We start from the raw sequence: 22,309 nt of genomic DNA, 5'->3' as shown, positions 1-22,309 counted from the left end.
TCAACTTCATAGTGGCGCTGGACGTGTCAGAGAATCACCAACTTTGTGAAAACTTTGACCTTTTGGTAGTGCTACGGCTTCTTCCTCTGGGGAACATGAATATCTGAACCTAATTGTACAGCGATACAGTTGTTGAGATATTTAAGTCTGGACCAAAGTAGTGGGCCAATCAACCAACAGACAAACAAAGAATCAATCTTTAAGTCTCAAAATGGAGGAAAGGCCTGACAAAGTGTGTGTAAAAATCTAAACCAGAGATGAGGCATTAAAACCAAAACGCCTAGCTGCATCAGGCAGGTGGTTTCATCTAAACTTTTCCATCAAAGCTCCACTCTGTGTCACCTCCTCTGTGCCATATTTAATACCCATAGAACGACGGACCAGATACTGTCTGAACTATAATTGTTCACCAGGAGAGGTAGAAACATGCAGTGCCATTGTCCGTCTGCCTTTTGTAGGTAGTTAAAAGGGGGATAAATAAGATGCACTTTAGACTTTTAAGAGATGTTTTCCCCCCCTCCTGCCTTAATCACCGTGAATTGTGAAAATTACCTCTGGGTGAGGGCTGTCATTAAAATAGAAGAGGCACTTGCTTCCTGGATGCTCAAGGCGCGTATGAAGTGCTAATAGCACAGTGCCTCAATGGCGCTAACAGTTTTAACGGGCCTTGTATTATCCTGCTGTGCATGCAGTCGCGTCTACACCACCCACTCACAGAGGATGTCTTATGATGGTGTATTTCTAGTTTGTCACAGCTGTTACAGTACTCTGATAAACACACAGAGAAAGATGTCGTCCAAAGCTGCAGAGCCATGTAGTTATTTTTGGCGCTGGGTTTAAATAATCAATTCTCCGATAAAAAATAATCTTTGTCTTTTGAGTGATCTGATATCGATAAATTAATAATGTATGCCTTTTCAACTCGGCTGTCATGTTAGTCCTGTTAAGTAAAAAGTAGTTTAATAAACCTTTCGGGGGTCAATCGTAATGGAATCATTGACCCGGTGCATTATAAAACATGTCTGAGGGTTGCTTCTTGCTTGTACAATTTACAGAAGAAGTTCTCTGAGAATCTCTTTTATATACTAGCAAAACTGGTTTTGTAAGTGAAATTTCCCTAACCTAATCGATTTCGAATCGAAAATGTAATCATTGGCGATACCCGGCCCTAGTTATTTTCAAACTAAATTCACTTTCCTGCTCAGCCCGACATGCTACATGCACATAGGTTTCAGTATGTGCTGCAGCTCAGTCAATATTACAATCCAACACAAGCAGGATTCTTTTGCTTGCACTTCAACATAGAAGGCAAAGTGACTCCTGCTGTACGTACACCATTATTGCTGCTGCTCCCAGTCTCAGAGGCCTAGGCTTGGCCCTGGGTGGATGTCCCTCAGGGTGGCTTCTGGCCGCCAGGCAAGAAGTGACGGGGCCAACAGCCTCCAGATGTTAGCCTGCATTAGGGCCTGACAGCCTGTCATGTCACCGCCTACACTACCACACAGTTCCATCACCTCCCATCTGCTTCCCAACACCTCCTGAGGGAGAGGAAGGGGGGGGGGGGCAGATACCGCAACTATGTGACTTCACTGTCCTTCAACCCAGATATAGAAGACAATACATCACAACATTAACAGATGTGTCATGCTGGCCGGACTTGTTAAGTTCTTTTTGAAGATAAGTGAACTGTGTGTATATATATATATATATATATATATATATATACATATACATACACACACACACACACATATACATATAGTAGTTGCTAGATGTTATTAAATTGTTACTGTCGATCATTTCTGCTCTAGTTTACGTGATTGCTCAAAGTTTTTGCGGCATGTTGTGTTATATGAAAAAATATATATATTTTTAGAAAAGTAAAGAGAGAGAGAGTGTGTGTGTGTGTGTGTACTGGATTAAAAGGAGATGTGAAAGGAGATTGATAATCAATTGATCGTTCCAGTCATTTTTTTAAGTGAAAATGCCAAACGTGTGCTGGTTTCAGCTCCTGGTTTTGATGCTTCTCTGTTTCACGTCATTGTAAATTTCATATCTTTGGGTTCTGGAATGTTGGTCCAAAGAAAAAAAAAAAAAAAGACGTCAACATGGGCACTTTTTTTCTGACAATCTAATCAATTAAAATAATCAGCAGGTTAACTGATAGTGGAAATAACCGTTAAGTTGCAGCTGTAATACATACTGTTGTATGCAAGATATGCAACTTCCTGCGCATGTGACAATTACAAAATAGGGCATTTGTAAGTGTTCATTCACTTATGATTCCACACGTCACTTGAATAATTAAATAATAAAAAAAAGGAAAAACATTCAAATTTAAATTGCAATGATAAGATTTAATGTAAACTGAATATACTAATACTTCAGCCTTAGTATCATTCAGCATCCAAGATATTCATGTAAGTAAATTATTTGCAATGAACTACCTGGTTGACCTGTGAGATGATTTTCAGATAGACCCAAAAAGAAAATAGCTTGATGTTTGGCTCCCCCTCCTGGAGATACAGAGTTACATCACAGACAGTACATGATCCACCTCAGACCTCGCAGGGAAAACTGATCTGAGAAAGTCTCGATGGATGGATGGATGGATGGATGGATGGATGGATGGATGGATGGATGGATGGATGGATGGATGGATGGATGGATGGATGGATGGATGGATGGATGGATGGATGGATGGATGGATGGATGGATGGATGGATGGATGGATGGATGGATGGATGGATGGATGGATGGATGGATGGATGGCCTCTCTCATTGGAAACTACTTAAACATTTGCAGAGTCTATCTTCATTTTATTTACGCACTTCATGTCCACTTCCAGTTTTTCCATTGAAAGATTGTAGTTTGCACTTTTAAAATTGCATTTAACGTTACAAATATGTCCTAAACTACACTAATGTGTGACTGTATTGTGAGTGGGGTTATGGGGTGGGTGGGGTTGGTACAATATCACAGAACTTCCTCGCTCTCTTGCACTTGTCATGTGCAAAAATACCAATAAAGAAATTTTGGATTAAAAGTGCATTCAAAAAGATTTAAGAAGAAAAAAGTGGGCCTGATAACTTTGACTTAAGTAGATTTTAGGGCTGCACAATATATATCGTTTTTTATTGTCATCGTGATATCAACTGTCGCAATATACTAATGCAAAAGACACTCCGAGACTTTTTTGTGTTAGTTGAAAGAAAATATCAGTAGAAAACTACACTTTAAAATGAAACTGTGACTTTTTTTAGTGGTGCCTTTTATATTCAATTCAATGTGACATTTGCTAGATGTTGACAACGTTTCATTTCGGGGACATAATTTGAAATTGGGAAAACTTTGAAGTTGTAAAAAAGGTAATACATTGCAATGTATCGCAGAATATTGGTCTTTGGTGTTTCCTCCCAGGCAGCGCGGCAATGGTTATGTTTAGGGTTGAGGTTAGGGTTAGCTGCCTGGAAGGCGCCGTTGGAGGCAAAAAAAAAACATTGAGCCAGAATATTGCAATAAGAGTAAAATTGCTAAAATATTGTATCGTGACATAAGTATCCTGATGATATTGTATCGTGAGGCCTCTGGGGATTCCCACCCCTAAAGGTTCCCTCCAACAATGCAGATACAAATGTGTATAACAAGAAAATCATGCAAGTAAAAATGTGAATCTAAGACATAAAAGTAGTAGATAAAATATAGGGATAAAATAAAACAATATATAGGCTATTTGCAGTCATCAGGTGTACAGTAATGCGAGATAAAAGCCGTGCCAAGTTTCCCATAAAGCCAATATTACTGAAAAATAATCATGAGAACGGGCTGTGTCCAGGACAACTGGGATGTTCACATCAGTTCAGCCAATAACTAACATCGCCTACTAGAGACCCGTTTACTGCGAGTCAATGGGAACACTAAACAATGGCAACAACCTACTGTAGGAGGAAATTTGTACAAAATCAATTCAGCCCTTAACATTCAGTAGATTCAAAGTTATTTAACGGCTACTTTAAATCAACAGCATTAAGCCATCATAATGTGCACGTGCCAGACAACCCAGAGATTATTAATCTTTAAATACCACTATAAGATGTGCAATGTATACCTATGCTCATACGCAACATGCAATAATGGAGGCAATAGCAAGAGAGGTAAATAATTAGCAGACAACAGAAGCCAAGACATGACACACAAGATCAGCAGGAAAGAAATAAAGACAGCCAGCAACTTGACTCATATTCCCAAGCAAGCAGCAAGCTTTGTTGAAACAGTTGTCCCCAGTATCTCCGGGTAGAGAAAACCCTTAACTCTATTTTTGTTTCACCTATGTCTACCTAATGTGTATTTGTGTTATTCTGATGTGTGTACATTCTTTCTTTGAGGTGCTGTAGCACAGGAATTTCCCCCAGTGCGGGATTAATAAAGTCTATATCTTATCTTATTTTATCTTATCTTGAAGTGAAATTGTGGCTTCTTCAATTTGAGGGCTTACTTTTTTTCTATAGTTTCAACCATCATTTCTATCAGTTAGAAAAACATGGTACTCACCAAGGTAACTGCTGAGATGTGGGAACATGGAACCTCTATAATGAAAGTCCTTATGGAGCAGACACACACAAGCAGCCAGATTGTAAACAAACCACTTTGGCCAGATTATCTAGCTAGCTAAATTACTTCATTTGGAGGTAAAACACAAAGTTATCTTACTTGCAGTGTTTGTAATAGTGTCTCATTGCACAGGAAAAATGGTGTTGTGTACAACTATGTCAGTTAAATGACCAACCTGTTCATTTGTTTAAAACATGGCGGATTCCTCAATTGCTCGTGTCGCAGTTCCATTTCGAATCCTTGGATTCCGCTCGGCAAAGTACCCGGATTTAGTTCCAACGCTAACGAATCTCTTATGCGTTCAATAAACGGCTGTGGTTCATCTCTCTCCTCTTGTTTTAATTATTAACACAATATTTAGCTAGGTAGCAGGTTTTCACTGGTTAAAATGAACAAATGTTAAAATACCAAACAGATAGGCCTACAGTACAACTGACGCTAATCAACTGTAAAACTGTTGATGCTCGTTTTGTAGTTTATCAACACCAACAGAGTGGCAACTCCTCTCTACAGAAATGATCTGTGTCATTTTTTTTGTTGTAAAATATTATTATCACACAGCAGACATTTTCCATTACAAGTAAGAAAAGCATAACATTTTATGTTTGTCCAACCAACAGCCCAAACCTCAAAACTATTATAAAAAATAAATTGAACATTTTAAAATAGCTGAGAGCAAAAGTGACACATCCTCACATTCAGAAGCTGGAAACCATGAAATGTTTTTGTAGTATGATTATCAAAATAGTTGTCAATTCATTTTCTGTCAATCAATTATTCGACTAATCATTTCAGCTGTGGGCTTACTTGTACTTGTACAAATGTTTTGTTTGCCAAAATCTTTTGCAGTGGAGTGAAAAGTACAATATGTCCTTCTGAATTGTTTATAAAGAAATATTTAGAAAGTGGCATGACATTTAAGTAGTCAAGTAAAGTACAAGTACCTCAAATTTGTACTTATGTAGGCCTACGTCAGTACTTGAGTAAATGTAGCCTATTAAATCCCATCACTGGCCAAAACTAATGATCCTTCATTAAGGTTAAAGGCTATATTGTTGAAACTGTTGTAGAGATGTGTAGCAGAATAAATAAATAATATTAACACTGGAATTATGTGCCTGAACAAGCCTGAGGATAAATATACAGGAAAGAGACCGCACGTATACACTTACAGCATCGGGACAGAGTGACAGATAAAGTAGAAGCCACAAGAGGATTTGGTCAGGAAAAGATAACTTTATTTAATCTGGGATACATACTCTTGTTATATTGGATTACTTGTCAGATAGAAAACACAGTAGCTTTTCAAAATAAAAGCAAGGTCCATTTAATTAATTATATTTATTTGTTTTTAAAACACACTTCAATAAATATTTTTTTTAGTTTAGTCTTTTTTTTTTCCTTCTTCTATTTTACAAAAAACGTACAGTGACTGTAAGAACAGGGAACAACACTGGATTAAAGGTCAGCAGTGTAGACACAGGCCAACACAGACACTGCCGACGCCACGGGTAATAAAGAACCTAAAAATACCTTTACACATTTCCAAGTGTCTTACACAACTTTGTCCACATCACTATATGGCAGGTATAAACAACTCTTTCAATTATTTAAATGAATGTTAAGCACTATTTGACCACTGGTCTGCAAAGATAGGTAGCATCACACACTGAAGAGAGCACAGAGAGAGCTAGCTCTAAGTTAAGACACGCGGGTAAAACAGATACAACGCACCCTAATGCAACCCCCTGCTCTTTAGCATTGATCTGTCTACCGCTCACATCCTTCAAACTTAAAAACTGTATTACAATGAGACAGAGCTTTACATACTGTAGATCTGTTCCACTTTTAAAGGGAAGTTAAGGAGGGAGCAGCATTGGGTTACAAATGGGCAGGGCCACGCGGAATCTGCAATTCTGCAGTATTTTCCGAAGATTTTCAGCAGATTTTAAACAAATTAAGGATAAAACTCAGAATTTTAACACATCTCCACCCAGGCAGAAAAAAACTGCTGCCGTTTGCTGAATCCCACAGATTTTCATTCTGGATTAAAACTGTAAAGTAACAATATAAACTACACATAGTAAAGCACTGCAGTGAATGAATGACCGCAGTGCCTTTTGCAGAGGTAAACATATCATGTAAGTGCAGTGACATATGAAGCAGATTTTTGAGAGGCATGGAGAGGATAAGCAAACGCTTCGTACCTAAAACCTTATTTTTGAGTGTTCAAAGGATCATACTGGTGTTTGTGCAAGTTTACTTCATTTACAACAGTTTATGTATGCTTTGCCTTACTGCTAGTCTGGCTCAACAGATGTACATTGGGATGTCCCTCCCCTTTTCGCTACCTCTGCTATCAATTTTCCAAGGGCACCCTTGCTGCATCCAGGGCTTAGCGCCGCCCAGGACGGATGTGATTGGTTTAAAGAAATACAAAAAAAAGACGTTTGGCAATGCAAGACTACTTTACTGCTGACCGTTTTCCAAAACTTTGCAACCTTCAGGGACTTGAAACTTGCTTGAGACGTGATCCATCACAGTGAACATTATGCTTGGTTTTATTTTTATGAAAAGAAACATCATTGTGTGTTAATGCATCGATAAAGATGGATACATTTAAAAAAAAAATAATAATAAATCTGCTGTTCCAGGTGGGAAATCATGAACTGCTGAAGCTCAGACAGATGCACTGGCGAGTTCTATTGTTAGAAATCTAGAAAAAAAATGTACCTTGTGAGACAGATATTGTCAGTGTGGTAGCGTCTTGCATCACCACAATATCATATTTTAACAAAAATAAACCTGGGCGTGATGTTCGCTGACATGGATTGACTTTAAGAATGCTGACTTCACTGACATCACCTGCAACCAATAGCTGCCTGGAAGGTATAAAAGCACATTCAATCTATATGATTCAAATACAATTGTAAATGATTTGAAGTAAGTAGGTTAAATCATGCCAAAAACACAGGTACGGTCCTTCAGTATCACCCAGCTACAAATTAGCGTCAGGCGTCATATCTTCCTGACATATTGCGGTTATTATCGGTTATCACATGTTGCTTTTCATGCAGCAGTAGCAGCTGCATGGTCTACCATAGATCTTCTTTGTAAATACTTAAGTACCTAATGAATTGTTCTGAGAATGAGTTCTAACTTAACTTCGGAAAGTATTACTGAAACCTGACCCCCTCTACCCTTTAGTTAACCTGTACAAAATGTAAACCCTGTGACGTCCATCTTTGCTGTATCCCCTCGCCTGTTCGCTCTCTGACCCAGTTGTATTCCCCGTGTCAGCACGCGTGTTAAGCGGAACACAGAAAGCTAATACTGTGGTTTGTTTTACTGGAGCTGATGCATCATTAATGCAGAGAGATCCTCCCTGCAGGTATGCAGGTTCTCTGAGAGAGCTCCTCTGACAATTGTAGTTTTCATATACTTTAGCTCTGGGTTGCAGTGGAGAGCCGGGAAATTGCCCCGGAAGCTGCTGTCCGATTCAGTGATCTTTAAGAGGAAACATGGCACATAGTTTTGGCAGCGACCGTGTATGTAGGAGAACCAGTTTGTACCATCAGGCCAGGAATTAGGGCACCACGGTATCATGACAGACATTAGCACACCAGCACATCCCGAGGCCTCCAGTGAGTCAGAAGGTTATTAATAGACCAAAAGCAGCAGGTGCTGTCACTCCGTCTATAGCTCACAGCCGATTATGAAGCTCTGCAGGTGTGCCCAGCCAACCACACAGGCAACCAGAAGTGAATCCGATATCAGTCATTTCTTCTTCTTCTTTTTCTACCCTTCAACCTTTGCTCTCTCTTCAATATATGTTGTCTACTTTTAGAAACGTACGCCTTCTCCCAAACACAACACACACACACACACACACACACACACACACACACACACACACACACACACACAAAAACACTTTGCAGGAACAGGATGGAGAAAAGTGGAGGTATGAAAGGGGGTAAAGGTATTTAAAAAAAGAAAAAGAAAAGAAAGGAATGTGGAGATAAATTAAAGGCAGCGAAACACAGTACAAAAGTATGGGATGCCATTCAGAACATCCAGCAGTCCTCCACCTGAACTCAAAGAAGGGTTAGTAGACCTCAGCGTCGTGCCCACGGTCTGTGATCCTCGCCTCCTGTCGGTCGGTCCACCTTCCTGCCTCCCTCAAACGGCAGAATAAACATTCAAAATGTCTTCTTTTCAAAAGTTGCCTGTTGTTGCAGCCCTCACGTCTGCTTTGTTCAAACTGATTGCAGAATTAGGTGGAAAAACATTTGTTCAAATCTGATCTTTTTTAATGACATCAATATGGCTGCCCTCTTTTAGTCGATGAGTCCACTAATTGGTAGTCGATTCCTTTTTTTTTCATCTCTGGTAAACACAAGATTTAAAGTGGTGGTTCTGCATGATTCTTTGTGGAGAAATTCAGTTTTACAGATCTGTCCAATAAATTAAACTTATCGTATATTGTTGATAAAACCATAGACTAAGAACGCCTCTACTCGCGGACAGTCATAGACGTCAATCTTTGGAAAGCTTTCATCTGCAAATCACCTACAATTTCTTGGGAACTAAGAAAAAAATAGCCTTGTACAAATATAACAAAGCCTGAAAATCACCAACATTGGACATGGGATTTTGTTCGCCAGAGAATAGAATAGGATCTAATCTTAGCTTTAGTCCTGTGTGTTGTCTTAGCATCAAGTTTGGTTCAAACGCAGCATTACGCAGAGTGACGAATACAAGAGTACAAAAGCGGAGTTAAAAGAACACGTATCGGGTGTTTTCCTGCGTTAGTTAAGAAACACACAGTTGCACTCAAAGGCCAAGAGGAACGCCATCACTTACAGGAAAAGCACAACTATACGAGACATGGTCAGTAGCACCTGCTGGTGCCTGCTTTTCACACACATGTATAAGCATCACTGAGCTATGAAGTTAGTTATATTGTTTTCAATCCTTCATACGGTACACATTGAGTTAAACAGCCTCATTAACTTTCTTCTAACTAACCATTATTATTATTATTATTGCTACATCAATACAGTGTACTTCATCAACGCTGCATGGAATCTGTTCTACACACAAACACACACATGTACATGTACTGAGCGCCCATTACCCAACACGTCGGCATCGTGGGGAGGTTATGTGATCCACACGTGTTCGTGTAGTTCTACAGTATCAACACACATCCACAAATTCTCCAATTACTGTGTCTCTTCTCCAATACACGTCTTGTCTTCGTGTTCCAGCTGTCCCCTTGCCCAGGTGAACATGACAGGCTCAAAGGCCATCAGGTTGAGAAAACAAGAGCCTGTGTGTGTGTGTGTGTGTGTGTGTGTGTGTGTGTGTGTGTGTGTGTGTGTGTGTGTGTGTGTGTGTGTGTGTGTGTGTGTGTGTGTGTGTGTGTGTGTGTTGGTTATTTCACACAGTACATGAATATAGCAGTTGGATGAGGAAGTGTGTGTGTTCTCAGAGTTGCAAGGGGATCTTTGTGTACTCTAGTTAAAGGGTAACTTTTTCCTTTTTTTTTTCAACCTGGACCCTATTTCCCCATGTTCTTGTGTCTACGTGATTGATGGGAACAATAATCCAAACCCACCAGATTCCATGTAAATAAACAGTGATTTTTATCATCGTAAAACACACTTCATTCAAAGTGGACAGACACAAAATGAAACTATGAAAAGCCGTCTTGGTTGGCCTTTACACTTTTCCAACAATCACTACTCTGGGTTGGTTAAATGAACACATAATTTTACCGATTTACTTATGAGAATATGTTTTCTCTATACACGCTAAAACTGTTGTTTATTTAAATGGAGTCTGGTAGGTTTGGCAATTGCCAGTTTCTGGTTAAACAAAGAGGATTTTACTCTTTTAAAAAAGGTCTATCTCTGTAGGGATCCTTTCCATAATGTTGTCAGACACTTAGAATAACAATCTGAGCCTGTCAGCAGAGAAAACTGCACTTAGTTGATGAAATTGACGATGCACATTTGCCCCATAGGGTTACATCGCAGCCCGGTTCGCGGCTGCTGGTCGTAGCGTTCTCGCTAAGTACTGGACCAATGTCAAAGGAAAATACTTTTACTACTACTGCATAAGTTCAATTGCATTAACTGCAGTTACATCTGAAAACAAAAGTACCATTTATCTTTTTTAAATAGTAATATTACACTGAAAATCTAGGCTACTTGAATCAGTTACTTTCCACCTGTGTGTTTTTTTGTGGGACATATCCTGTCAATCAATCTCTTAAAGCACCTTCCACCAATTGCAACACTGTAAACACACACACACACACACACACACACACACACACACACACACACAATCTTGTTGCCTGGGGACAAGCTGAAATGCTGGGGCTGAGAATAACTTGTCCCTTCAGCTCAACATCCATTCTGCATTCTACCTCTAAACACCATCTGGTTGTCACACATTATTCAGGTGTCTGTGAGTTATTATGAGTCTGTTAATGAGGAAAACCCGCAAAGTTACAATGGTGAAGGTTGAATGACACATTTTTTTTCCTCACAGCAAAACAAGCAGGAGCCGTCAAAAGTTCAAGAACCCGCGTGGAGAGTCTTTCTTAGGACATTCATGAAAAGCCTCTCTGCAGGCCGGACCTTCAGTGATCACGTGACGAACTCACCGTAAGGCTTCAACAGATACACCGCTCTGGTCTAGGCTCGTCTAGACACACACTGCACTGTATAAAGGGAGACAATCCTTTGTCATTCTCACTCATATTTCCTCATCTGTGTTACCTCTTTGTAATTAGCCGGCCCACTCCCTTTTCATCTTTGGCAGTGCGCTGGATCCGGGGTGGGTAGGGGAGTGGGGGGCGTTTCAGATGCGTCCGTTGCCGTGTGTGCTGCTTCGGCGGCCGAACAGAGGGTGGGAGGAGTAGTGCAGCTCGGCTGCGGAGAAGGTGGAGGCCGAGGAGTTGGAGGAGGTAAGTCCGCAGGCTTCGCAGGCCAGAGCCAGCTGCCTCAGGGCATCCAGGGAATCCATCTTAGCTCCGCGTAACAGATCGCTCTGACCCTGCAGCACACAGGAAGACACAGGTTTGACTCATGTACGGTATGTGTAAAGGCTGATTTATGCTTGTGTGTTAAATCTACGACGTGGGTATGTACGTAGGTACGTAGAGATACCGACCGGACCGTATGCCGTAGCCTGACGTGCACCTCTCAAAAAATGTAACTACACGTCGCGGAAACGCACGTCGCTCGGCCGTGGCTTGGTAGCGTAGCATAGTATTTAGTATTAGAGCACTGCAGAATGTTTTTGTTTTTGAAGCTTGAAAAGCCTTGAATTAAATATCCTATATGGCTTTATCGCTGACATGATGATCGTAATCGAATCGGGAGATCAGTGAAGATTCACACCTCTAGGAGACACTTTGTTTCTCTCACTATGCCTCTAGAGTCGCTACTCGCTCCGAAGCTAATCACCGTCACGCTTTTACTCGCTCTACCACACACTCACCACGCACACACACATGCCGTCCCTGCTATTGATTGTGATTTATGGTTCTGCGGAGGCTCCATGCAGAGCTTTTGCCGTAGCCTACGTACATGGCCTGAAGTTTATACTTGTGCGCTGGTGTGTGCGTCGATCTAATAGCAGGGCCGGCATGTGTGATGTTTAGATACCATTATGAGTACCTTGAGCACAGTGATGTTCCAGGTGAAACTCTCCACAGCTTTGCTCAGCTTGCGTCCCTTCAGTCCCTCCTTCTCCCCGAGCCGGGAAAGTTCCTCGTGGAAGTCCATTCCTGCAAAAACACAAACACACAGGTTCAGATGGTTCCAGCCTCCCTGCTCACGTTTCCTCTCTTTTACTGTAGCTAGGCACTCAATTCTATTTAAATGGAAGGATGTAACCCAGGGGTTCTCAAACGCATCACTCAAAAGGTCCGCATCTGATTTTTATTTCAAGTCAAAGGTCCGGAACAATTGGCAATAACAAACAAAAAACATTCGGTCCGTTTTTTAAGCTTCGTGCAGTAAAAGTACAGCAGTATTCTTAGTTTCATGTAGTAAAAGGAAGTTTCTGGCGCTTTGACATTTTTGTTTATATTTTCTGGCGTTTTTCCGCCTTTTATTAACGTTTTTGTTCCGCTTTTGCAACGCCTTTTGCGACGCCTTTTGCATAATTTTTGTCGCCTTTTTCATCGTTTTTGCCGATTTTTTCATGTACAGTCAACATTATTAACAATGTATTGATCAATAGAACATTTATTTCAAAATAGAAAACTTTAGGCTACACTTCATAAAGGTATTGTATTCATAACACAAGGTATGGGCCAGGTCCGGATTGACTTGGTCAGGACTTTGAGAAGCCCTGATGTAACCCCTCAGATGCACCCTCAACGGTTCCATTAGGAGATTTTACAAAACCTGGGTCCCACTAATAAACTATTAGTGAATAGTCTACCTGGTCTGGAACTCATAGCTCTACAGGTGGTCTGTCCCAGCTGTGCTTAAACACACTATGATGCCCATGTTTAGGTCCGTTTTCCTGTGATCTGAATCAGAATCAGAATACTTTATTGATCCCCTCGGGGAAATTGTAAAGTTGCAGTTGCTCACAGTCAGATTCAGGGTAAAAACAAAAGCTAGCCGGTAGGTGTAATTGAAGAATATGGAGATAGAGATGTGAGGTGGAAACACGTGTTGTGAGCCTGTCTGTTAAGGACTCTGTTGTTGGTTTTGTTTGTTTTTGGTTCTTTCCAGTACTCCTTATCTTTCTGTACATGTTTGTACCTTGAGATGACAGCTTACTGTATGTTAATGCTCACACACATACAAGAGCTTTGCCTCAGTTTAAGGGGGCGGGTGGGCATCAGCATTTCAAATTCAGGTAAATATAACTATGTCAGACCTACTTGCTTGGCTTACGTTTGTGACTAACACAAAAGGTCTAGGGGCAGGTGTCAACTACATCATACGTTCGGCATCGTAATCGTGAAAATCCAAACGATACCCAACCCTAGTTACGAGTAGGGGTGGGACTCACAGGGTACCTTTATGATACACAATACATGGCTCAAGATACCAATAATATCAGGATACAGCAATTCTGCGATAATCCATATATTGCTAGACAATCCTATAATCAGGGTGTGATTGTCCAGGGGGGGGGATGTGTGGGATTTCCCCCTTTCTGGTCTACATATGCCTCTGCTGAATAATTTTTATCCCCAGCGGGGCCAAACTGCCCCCCCCCTCAAAGTGATCAATGCTACTTCACAAATAGACCGTAACGTGAACAGTCTATAGTGCGATGGAACGGTAAAATCAGAGCAGCAGTTGCTGGTTGTATTTAGCAGCTACAGAGCTCGGCGTCGCTACCAGCGGCAGTTGTTTAGCCGCCAATAGGTGACTGTGAGCCGGCTACAGGCACCGCCAGACGACGGTGCTTTCAGGGGCCGTAGTAGTGGAGCTTAGCCAGGAAAAGTGAGCGTCATGCGACGATGACAGTTAAGTTTAGGCACCAAAAATGACTTGTTAAGTTTAGGGAAAAGATCGTGTTTGGATTAAAACTCTCCCAAGGAAAGAACAAGCGCTTCCTGGGTGAAAGTATTTTGTTTTCGCCGCATAGTGAAATCCGCTCTCTGGCTTGAAAGCGCTGTGTTGACACTACGTTGTGTTAATTCATTTTGAGATTATTTTCCATTGGATATTGAAGTTGATAAATAAGTGTTTTGGCATGCGTGGTCGAGTGGCTCTATCCATGATATTGGATTGGAGTTTTGTTGTGCATGATCAAACAAACATCCCCCCCCCCTACTAAATCCTCTACATATGGGCGCCTGCTCTACCAGGTGAGCTAACCAGGCACCCCTTTTTTCTTTTCTTTTTTTTTTAATGTGTGTCTCATTTCAAAAGTACAAAAATAAGAGGACTTTTTTGGCTAATTAGAAATCCATCCTGCCAAATGTTTGACTAGGGTTGGGTACCAAATTCGGTACCCTTAAGGCACCGCCCGAATTGCCTCTAAAGTTTTGAGTATCGAAAAATGCCTTGTCAAAAATGCCCCAATTTTAAATGCGTAAGGAGTAAATCTCGTCAAAGTCAGTGAGCCAATCAGCATGCAGCATGCTTCTACCAAGATCAAATAATGTTTGTGATTGGCTGTCTAACGTCGTAGAGACACGCAGGAAATACTCTACGTTATGCAATGTTGCTGATTTACTGACACATTCTCTGAGCAGTCCCCTCCTCATTAGGTTTTGGCTGTCTGTTCAAACTGCACTCATTTTATTCATGAGCGCTCATCAAAACTATTGTCTCTCAGCTCATTATCGCCCATGTTGACGGCGTACTTTACCTTCTCTCTGCACATGGCCGATCCTCTCCTGAACACCGTCTGCGTTCTCAATCAGCTGTTTCTGGGCGGCAATCATCTGCACAGACAGGAAGAAAGTTAAGCTCGTTTAAAAGCGAGCGCTGTTCAAACCCATAGAGCTTTATTTTAAATGGTGCGAGGAGTGTTCATGTTTCCACAAAATACCAAAAAGAGCAGGCAGCAAAAAAGGGAAATGTGTGATCTATTTCATATAATGCATCCATTAAATACATCAAAGCTGAAACGGTTAGTCAATTAATCAAACAGATCGACAGGAACTTCAGAAGCTATTTTTTTTAATGTATTTATCATTTAACTATACTTCTTCTATATATATATATATATATATATATATATATATATATATATATATATATATATATATATAAGTCATATGTATTATACTGTATATACATGTATGTATATCTAGTTTAACTATTACATCTCATTTCATTCAACCTGCTAGAGACAGGCATTGGAAATTAGCAGTAGCTAAAAATGCTGCGATACATTGCATTGGATAATTGTTGTGCTGCAATTCTCTATGTAGACTGTATTTTTCCCTATCAATGTCATTCATGAAATGAAATTATTATGTTTGCACATACTCTACACTCTCTAAACAAAAAAATGTTACAGAGTCCATGGTAGAACTTCAGACATTACCACAAAGTAATGAAATACGTGTGGCAGGGCACCTTTAAGTCAAAATAGACCTGACCCTCCCTTCACCAGCAATACATTTTGGATGACCCTCCCAAATAATTGGGGAAAAAGGGATAACCCTCCCCAATATTACATTGGAGCCTTCTGTACGGGTTTGCACTTGACAAAGATGTACGAATGTCCATTGTTTTTAAACAGCCATGACATACGTAACTAAACCTCTGCATTCTGATCTTACGCTCCAGACTCCTCTGTTATGGTGTGGTGGTCATTTCATTAGATTTACTCACCAACACTGTTGTGGAAACACAATAAGCATGGAAACGTCAATTTGGGAGCTTGCATGCTACCACTCCATCCTTCTCAAATGCCTTGAAAAGGCTGTCGTTATATATATATATATATATATATATATATATATATATATATATATATATATATATATATATATATATATATATAAATAAATAAATATAATCACCGGGACCGAAAGGATATTTGAGTCGGGTATGGCTGCAGCCTGGAGACCTCCCGTTTCATACTCGTCTGGCTGTTGCTTTGACTTTTCAAAATAAAAGCTTGCGTCTGGTTCGCTATGTTTTCGTATACGTTTTGGATGTTTTTTAACTAAACAGTACGGCAATTATGCTAATGAATAACATTATGTTTTCAGCAGATGTCTTAGTTACAACACAATGGAGCTAGCAAAGCAGTTTTCTGTTAAAAATGTGCAAGCAGGATTTATTCAGTTTGGGAAATCCCACGGTGTAAACAGGGAGGGACCCATCTGCTAGCGATAGGGGCCAAGACTTTTAGAGCAACTTGGAGCTACGTGTATAAATATGCATCAAACAAGCCACTATGAAATGTTGCTGTTCTCATGAATAGAAAAGTTGGGTGACCCTCCCCCCTAGACTAAAAGAAATTGGATGACCCTCCCATCAACACAGAATAAAAAGACATGACCCTCCCCTATTTTCCTCCGGTGGTCCATTCCATAAATACCCAACGGTCCCTTATTGTGTTTATTGTTATGCACTGAGATACCAAGGCTAATTCTTGTATGTAAACATTTTGTTTTGCAATAATCCTGATTCTGATTCTGATTCTGAAGTGCAAATGGCCAAGTGGGATTGATTTGGATGCTCCGAAGTTGGAACACGAAGCACAAAGTCTGTTTTAAATTATCTGTGTAAAGAAACAAACAGAAGACTGGCTACAGGGCAGCAGAAAAGAGAGAGATGAGTGTGTGTGATGACTCAGCTGTGTGTGTGTGCTTCCAGGAAGGCTGAAAGAGGTGTGATGTACGACTGGAGATCACACCAACTATGGCTACATGACACTGACCTGCTGCGCTCACATTTGCTGGATTCACACTCAAACATTATTAGCTCCAGTGCTGAAACACAACATTATAGTTAGAAATAAAGCACTCTCTGTGCGGAGGAGTGTGTGTGGAGGTGTAATAGCCGAGCGCTGAAACAGGTGGGAGAGATTCATCCTTATCTGCTGCAAGAGGAAATGGAGTAGGAGGAGACGCAGCTGGCTCTCTGTGTGTGTGCGCGTGTGTGTGTGTGTGTGTGTGTGTGTGTGTGTGTGTGTGTGTGTGTGTGTCTGTGTGAGTGAGTGTGTGTATCGGTTTCATGCATGTCACCTCAGAGTCTCTTTCTGCATATTTAATGCTTCAGGACACTCAGTAATACGGCGCTGGGTAAACACACTAAACACAATTTAAAACTGTCTGTCTGTCATCCGTCTGATGACCGTCTGACATTTTGACCAAACTTGTCAAAGAAATTAGGAAGAGCAATCAACTTCTGAGTACTAGGAGCTAACACATACTGTGTTTTTAACCCAGTTCATTTAGATTTTTAGGGGACAAACCCCAGGTGAATAGATATCACCATTAAACTTGATTACTGACATTAAGATAAATATACTGCTGAAATTGTATGTTTAAATATGCAAATGATGCTTTATCTTGTTAAATATGTGCTTCTTCGCATACATTTTCAGAACAGAAATCTGAATATTGGATTGGTTGAAGTTTTCTAAATGTTTATGTTTAAATATGCAAACAAGTTATTATCCAATGCCAACTTTTGGTGAATTTAGGAGAATGCAGAGTGGGGTAAAATAAACATCTAAATGTGTAATTTGGATGTTTTTTTCCCCAATAGTTTGAAAAAAGAGGATATGCTATGGAAGCAAAATTGAAAAATTATGGTTTTGCCTATTGTGTTTCCCCTCAAGGTAAACACAGAGTTCAGAGAGACCAAACATCTTGTGATGAAGTTATCCATGAAAGTATAATGCTAGACCTACTGTCTAGCATTATACTTTCATGGATAACTTCATCTTTTTGAGTGCTAATTGATGAATGTTAGCATTTTGATTTGCTCAACTTCGATGGTGTACGTGGTTACCATTACACCCGCTAAACATCAGCATGTTGAAAAATGCCCAGTCACGCCCCTGAAACCTGGACCCTAAACCCTGAACCCTAAACCCTATATCCTAAACCCTGAACCCTGAACCCTATATCCTAAACCCTAAACCCTGAACCGTAAGCCCTGAACCCTGAACCCTATACCCTATATCCTAAACCCTGAACCCTAAACCCTATATCCTAAACCCTGAACCGTAAGCCCTGAACCCTGAACCCTAAACCCTATATCCTAAACCCTGAACCCTAAACCCTATATCCTAAACCCTGAACCGTAAGCCCTGAACCCTGAACCCTAAACCCTATATCCTAAACCCTGAACCCTAAACCCTAAACCCTGAACGCTTAAAGTCGTCACCTGGTAAGTGCTTGAGTGCAAGAGGCTGCAAGGGCTCAAAATAGTATGAATAGAAATGTGAATGCACTTTGAGACGACACATCACACTACCTTGATGATGCCAAAACCTGTTACTTACAATTGTGGGTTTAGGAATTAGTTTCTTTACGTTTTTATTCTTTCTTCACGGCCATGAAGGCACTTAAGGGGCTGACTGCCTGATTTGAACATCTTCCAGGCTCTTGCCTCAAAGAGTGGACGAGTCAAATAATCAATTTCCTTGTTTTTGTCAAAACAGCATCACGGTTAAGCCACAGTAAGCCCAATTCTCTCCGATCAGTAATGAGCACAAGCAGAAACGCATTAAGACTGCATTTAGTTGGTGCCAGTTTCGAACTATCGACATAATTTCATCTTACCAAAAACTTCCGAAACAAGGTGCAAACTAAAGGGTGAGAAAGCAGAGGCTGCAGTGGGTTTACCCTCCGCCTTCGTCTCACTCACCGTGTCGTAGGCAGAGAGCAGTTTGCGCGTCGGCTCTGAGAGGTTGACCAGAGGCTCCAGGCATGGGTATCCCTCCTTCAGCACCATGTTGGCCCCCATGGTGCCCTCGGGGCTCTGCAGCCTCGTTGCCAGGCTCTGGATGCACTGCTTCAGTTTGGCCACCGTGGGGAGCCCACACTGCTCTTTGAAGCTGGCGGTGGTGCTCTGGAAACGGTCGGACGGCAACAGAGAGAGGTGAGAAGGAAGAGGAGGACAGGGGAAATGGTATTAGATCCAATGTACAGTTCCTGCTGTAAAACTAAGCTGGGAAAGGTCACACACACACACACACACACACACACACACACACACACACACACACACACACACACACACCCACCCTATCCCCTGTCATCTGCTGTCTCCCTTGTGAAGTAAATCAATATGGCAGTCATTGCTGCTTAATCCAGTGAAATCATCCCTAGCTTAAGCACATTTGGCAAAAAAAAGAAAACAAATGGCATAAATGTGGACCCCAAAAAAAAATAAAGTGTCAATCTGCTGAAATGTAATTTGGGTTCATGATAAAAGGTAAAATATGTATTCCTGCACATACAAGCACAAGAACGCAATTTGCCACCTGGCAGAGCCCCAACTGGACTAGAGATTATCACGCCCCACCCGTGTGTGTGTGTGTGTGTGTGTGTGTGTGTGTGTGTGTGTGTGTGTGTGTGTGTGTGTGTGTGTGTGTGTGTGACATAAAGCAATAGAGGCATGATGAATAACATAACTGACTGTGGCAGATGAGCCCACAGCTGGACTCATGGCAGAGAGACAGGGACACAGAGGAGGGAGGGGAAGGGACAATGAGATTGAATCAGGCAGATTGAAAGCAGTTTGTAAATGAGCAAATGTGTTTGTGTGTAGGACTGAGTGTGTGTATTTGTGTGTGTGAGATGATAGGGATTTATCTCCTCGTAGAGGTTATGCCATGCTGTTGATACTGAGAGGGCTTATCAACCGTTGTGGGAAATGTTGAAACGATGAAGCGCAGAAATGTTTAATGGCAATATCGGAATTACATGCGTGTCATGGAACACCTTAATCTTTTTAGATGACCGAATGCCTCAAAACCAGAGATTCCCTTTCAGTTATTTAAGCCATACATTTTCACTACATGGCAAAAAGTATGTGGACACTCAAACACTACATCCATTGTGAATTTTGAATATGTTATTACAAAATCATACTTCGACATTTAGGCAGTGGTGGAAAAAGTATTCAGATCTTTTACTTAAGTTTTAGCAGTAAAATGTACTGAAAGTACCAAAAGTAAGAGTACTCAGTGCAGTAAAATGTTCCCTGTCAGTGTTTTCCTCTATTATCTGATGTTTCTGGATTCATATTCCTGCTGCATTCATGTGTATGTTGCATTTTACTGCTGTAGATGTTTTAAGGTTGTGCTCATTTTAACTCCTTCGTATACTGTTGGGTAGTTTAATCTACAGCAATGCATCACATTCTATAAGATGATCATGTTTGTAGCGTCGCTGTCCTGTGAGAACCATGTATCTCTAAAGAGTTTTGAAACTTTTCATGATGTCATGAAAAAACAGCCCTGGATCTTTGCGCTCTTATACAGTCAACATGGTGCATACAGTAATAAATACGTGGAATACATATGAATTACAGAGCATTACTTTTCATAGCTATATGTACGAATGGTTCATGAGAACAGCCTGCAATTTTCATACAATGTGCTGCTATAACAGCCTCCGCTCTTGGCTGCAGGGATGTGCTCCCATTCAGCCGCAAGAACATTACTGAGTTGGGTTACTGGTTTTGGGCGATCAGGTCTGGTTCACAGTTGGCGTTCCAGTTCATCTTAAAAGGTGTTGGATGGGATTGAGGTCAGCCTAGTCTTGCATTGCCAGACCTTCTTTCACAGCGCTGGGGAGGAAGGTCTGGCTAGTCCACGCAGCATTTTGTGATGGGAGAAAAATGTGCTTTGGTTTATTGGCATTTCTTTAAACAAACGTCTTGGGCGGTGCTTAGCGCTGACCGGAGCCACGGTGCCGCTGCTAAATGGCCTCAGGAAGGAACTTGTTTTGGTGGAACGTGCTCGTTCAAAAGTTTGTTTTAGCCTTGCAACAGAGAACTCAGATTGGACAGATAGTCTAGCTAGCTGTCCGGATTTACCCTGCAGAGATCTGAGGAGCAGTTAACCATAGTCCTCAGAAATCCACATGAGTTTAGAACGCCAACACAAAGAAAGAGGAAGGTAACGGACATCCGACCGAAAAAGAAGGACATCCAACGGAATTTCCGGTGCCAACGGAGAAATCCCAGAAGTGAAACATCATGGATATAGACTAAGATCAACCAGTCAAGTTGTTCAACACCGGACTGGGAAACCATTTCTTCATTCTTTGAGCTTAAGGGGACCATTGTGTTGAAACAGGAAAACAGGGGTGTCCACCTACAGTACATTTGGCTTCACTGTGCACATTTATATCATAATATACATCTCTAAAAACAGATACACATCGCCCACACTTAGATCATTTGTATTCAGTGCTAAGCTGGTGGGTGCTGTGCGACCAGGTTCTATTATTGCTGGTATTCATAGAATAATCATCCTCCTTACTGACTTTTCTCTTGTCTCTGGCTCTCCTCCTCCTCTCTGTCTCCCTCCTGTCTCTCTTCTTCACCCGACAGAGAAGTCTGAGGTGGAGTCTGATTCCCTGATATTCGGATTAACCCACATAACCAGAGCTCTTCATCAACAAAACCTAAAACCACAAAAGCGGAGTGACACCTGATCTGCTGTGACTCAGATGTTGGCATTTTCTTTTGACTTGCCTGGCTGGGGTTCAATCAAACACAAAAGGCCAGAGAAACTATTTTGTCCGTCTTTGTTCAGCTAAACAAAAACATGTATAGTGCCTAGATTTTAAGATTTCTGCCTATAACCCCAACACAATGAAGAGGAATGATGACAATGAAACATGAATAACTCTCTTAACATTTCTTTCCAGGAACAAAGTCCAAGTTACTCAGGATAATCCAAAGTTCTCTTCTTTTATTTCTTCCAAAAACAAATTCCCAAATGAAAACCGTTACTTAAGTCGGTGGATTATCCTGTGTGGCCAGTACAGCCATGTGCACACAGCCAATTCACAGACTGTACGGACATTATCTGTGCAACGGACAAACAGATTTGTGTTTTTGTGGCAGCTCAGACTCTGAATGGTGTAACCAGAAACTCTGATCTGTCTATTTCCGTCCAGTCTCTCTCCTTTTACGTCTGGTGTCTGCATGTTTATGAAACAGATTCACAAGTTGGAATTTTCTGCTCTAATTGAAACATTTGGAACTGGGC

General features: G+C 41.0%; 1 protein-coding gene across 1 annotated transcript in view; it reads right to left on the bottom strand.

Annotated features, from left to right (window-relative positions):
- Positions 1-5,828: 5,828 nt before the first annotated feature.
- plcl1 (phospholipase C like 1) overlaps positions 5,829-22,309 on the bottom strand; it is a 91,940-nt gene continuing 75,459 nt past the window's right edge. Inside the window, exons 9-12 of the mRNA XM_078262622.1 lie at positions 18,949-19,152; positions 14,978-15,053; positions 12,310-12,419; positions 5,829-11,683 (exon numbers count right to left, since the gene is read on the bottom strand). Coding sequence (XP_078118748.1) covers positions 11,489-11,683; positions 12,310-12,419; positions 14,978-15,053; positions 18,949-19,152 — 585 coding nt within the window. The 3' untranslated portion in view covers positions 5,829-11,488. The remainder of the gene's footprint in view (positions 11,684-12,309; positions 12,420-14,977; positions 15,054-18,948; positions 19,153-22,309) is intronic.

Source organism: Sander vitreus, chromosome 11 (genome assembly GCF_031162955.1).
Source record: "Sander vitreus isolate 19-12246 chromosome 11, sanVit1, whole genome shotgun sequence".
Taxonomy (NCBI): domain Eukaryota; kingdom Metazoa; phylum Chordata; class Actinopteri; order Perciformes; family Percidae; genus Sander; species Sander vitreus.
Note: the sequence above shows the minus strand (reverse complement) of the source record. Positions and strands in the feature narration are given on the sequence as shown.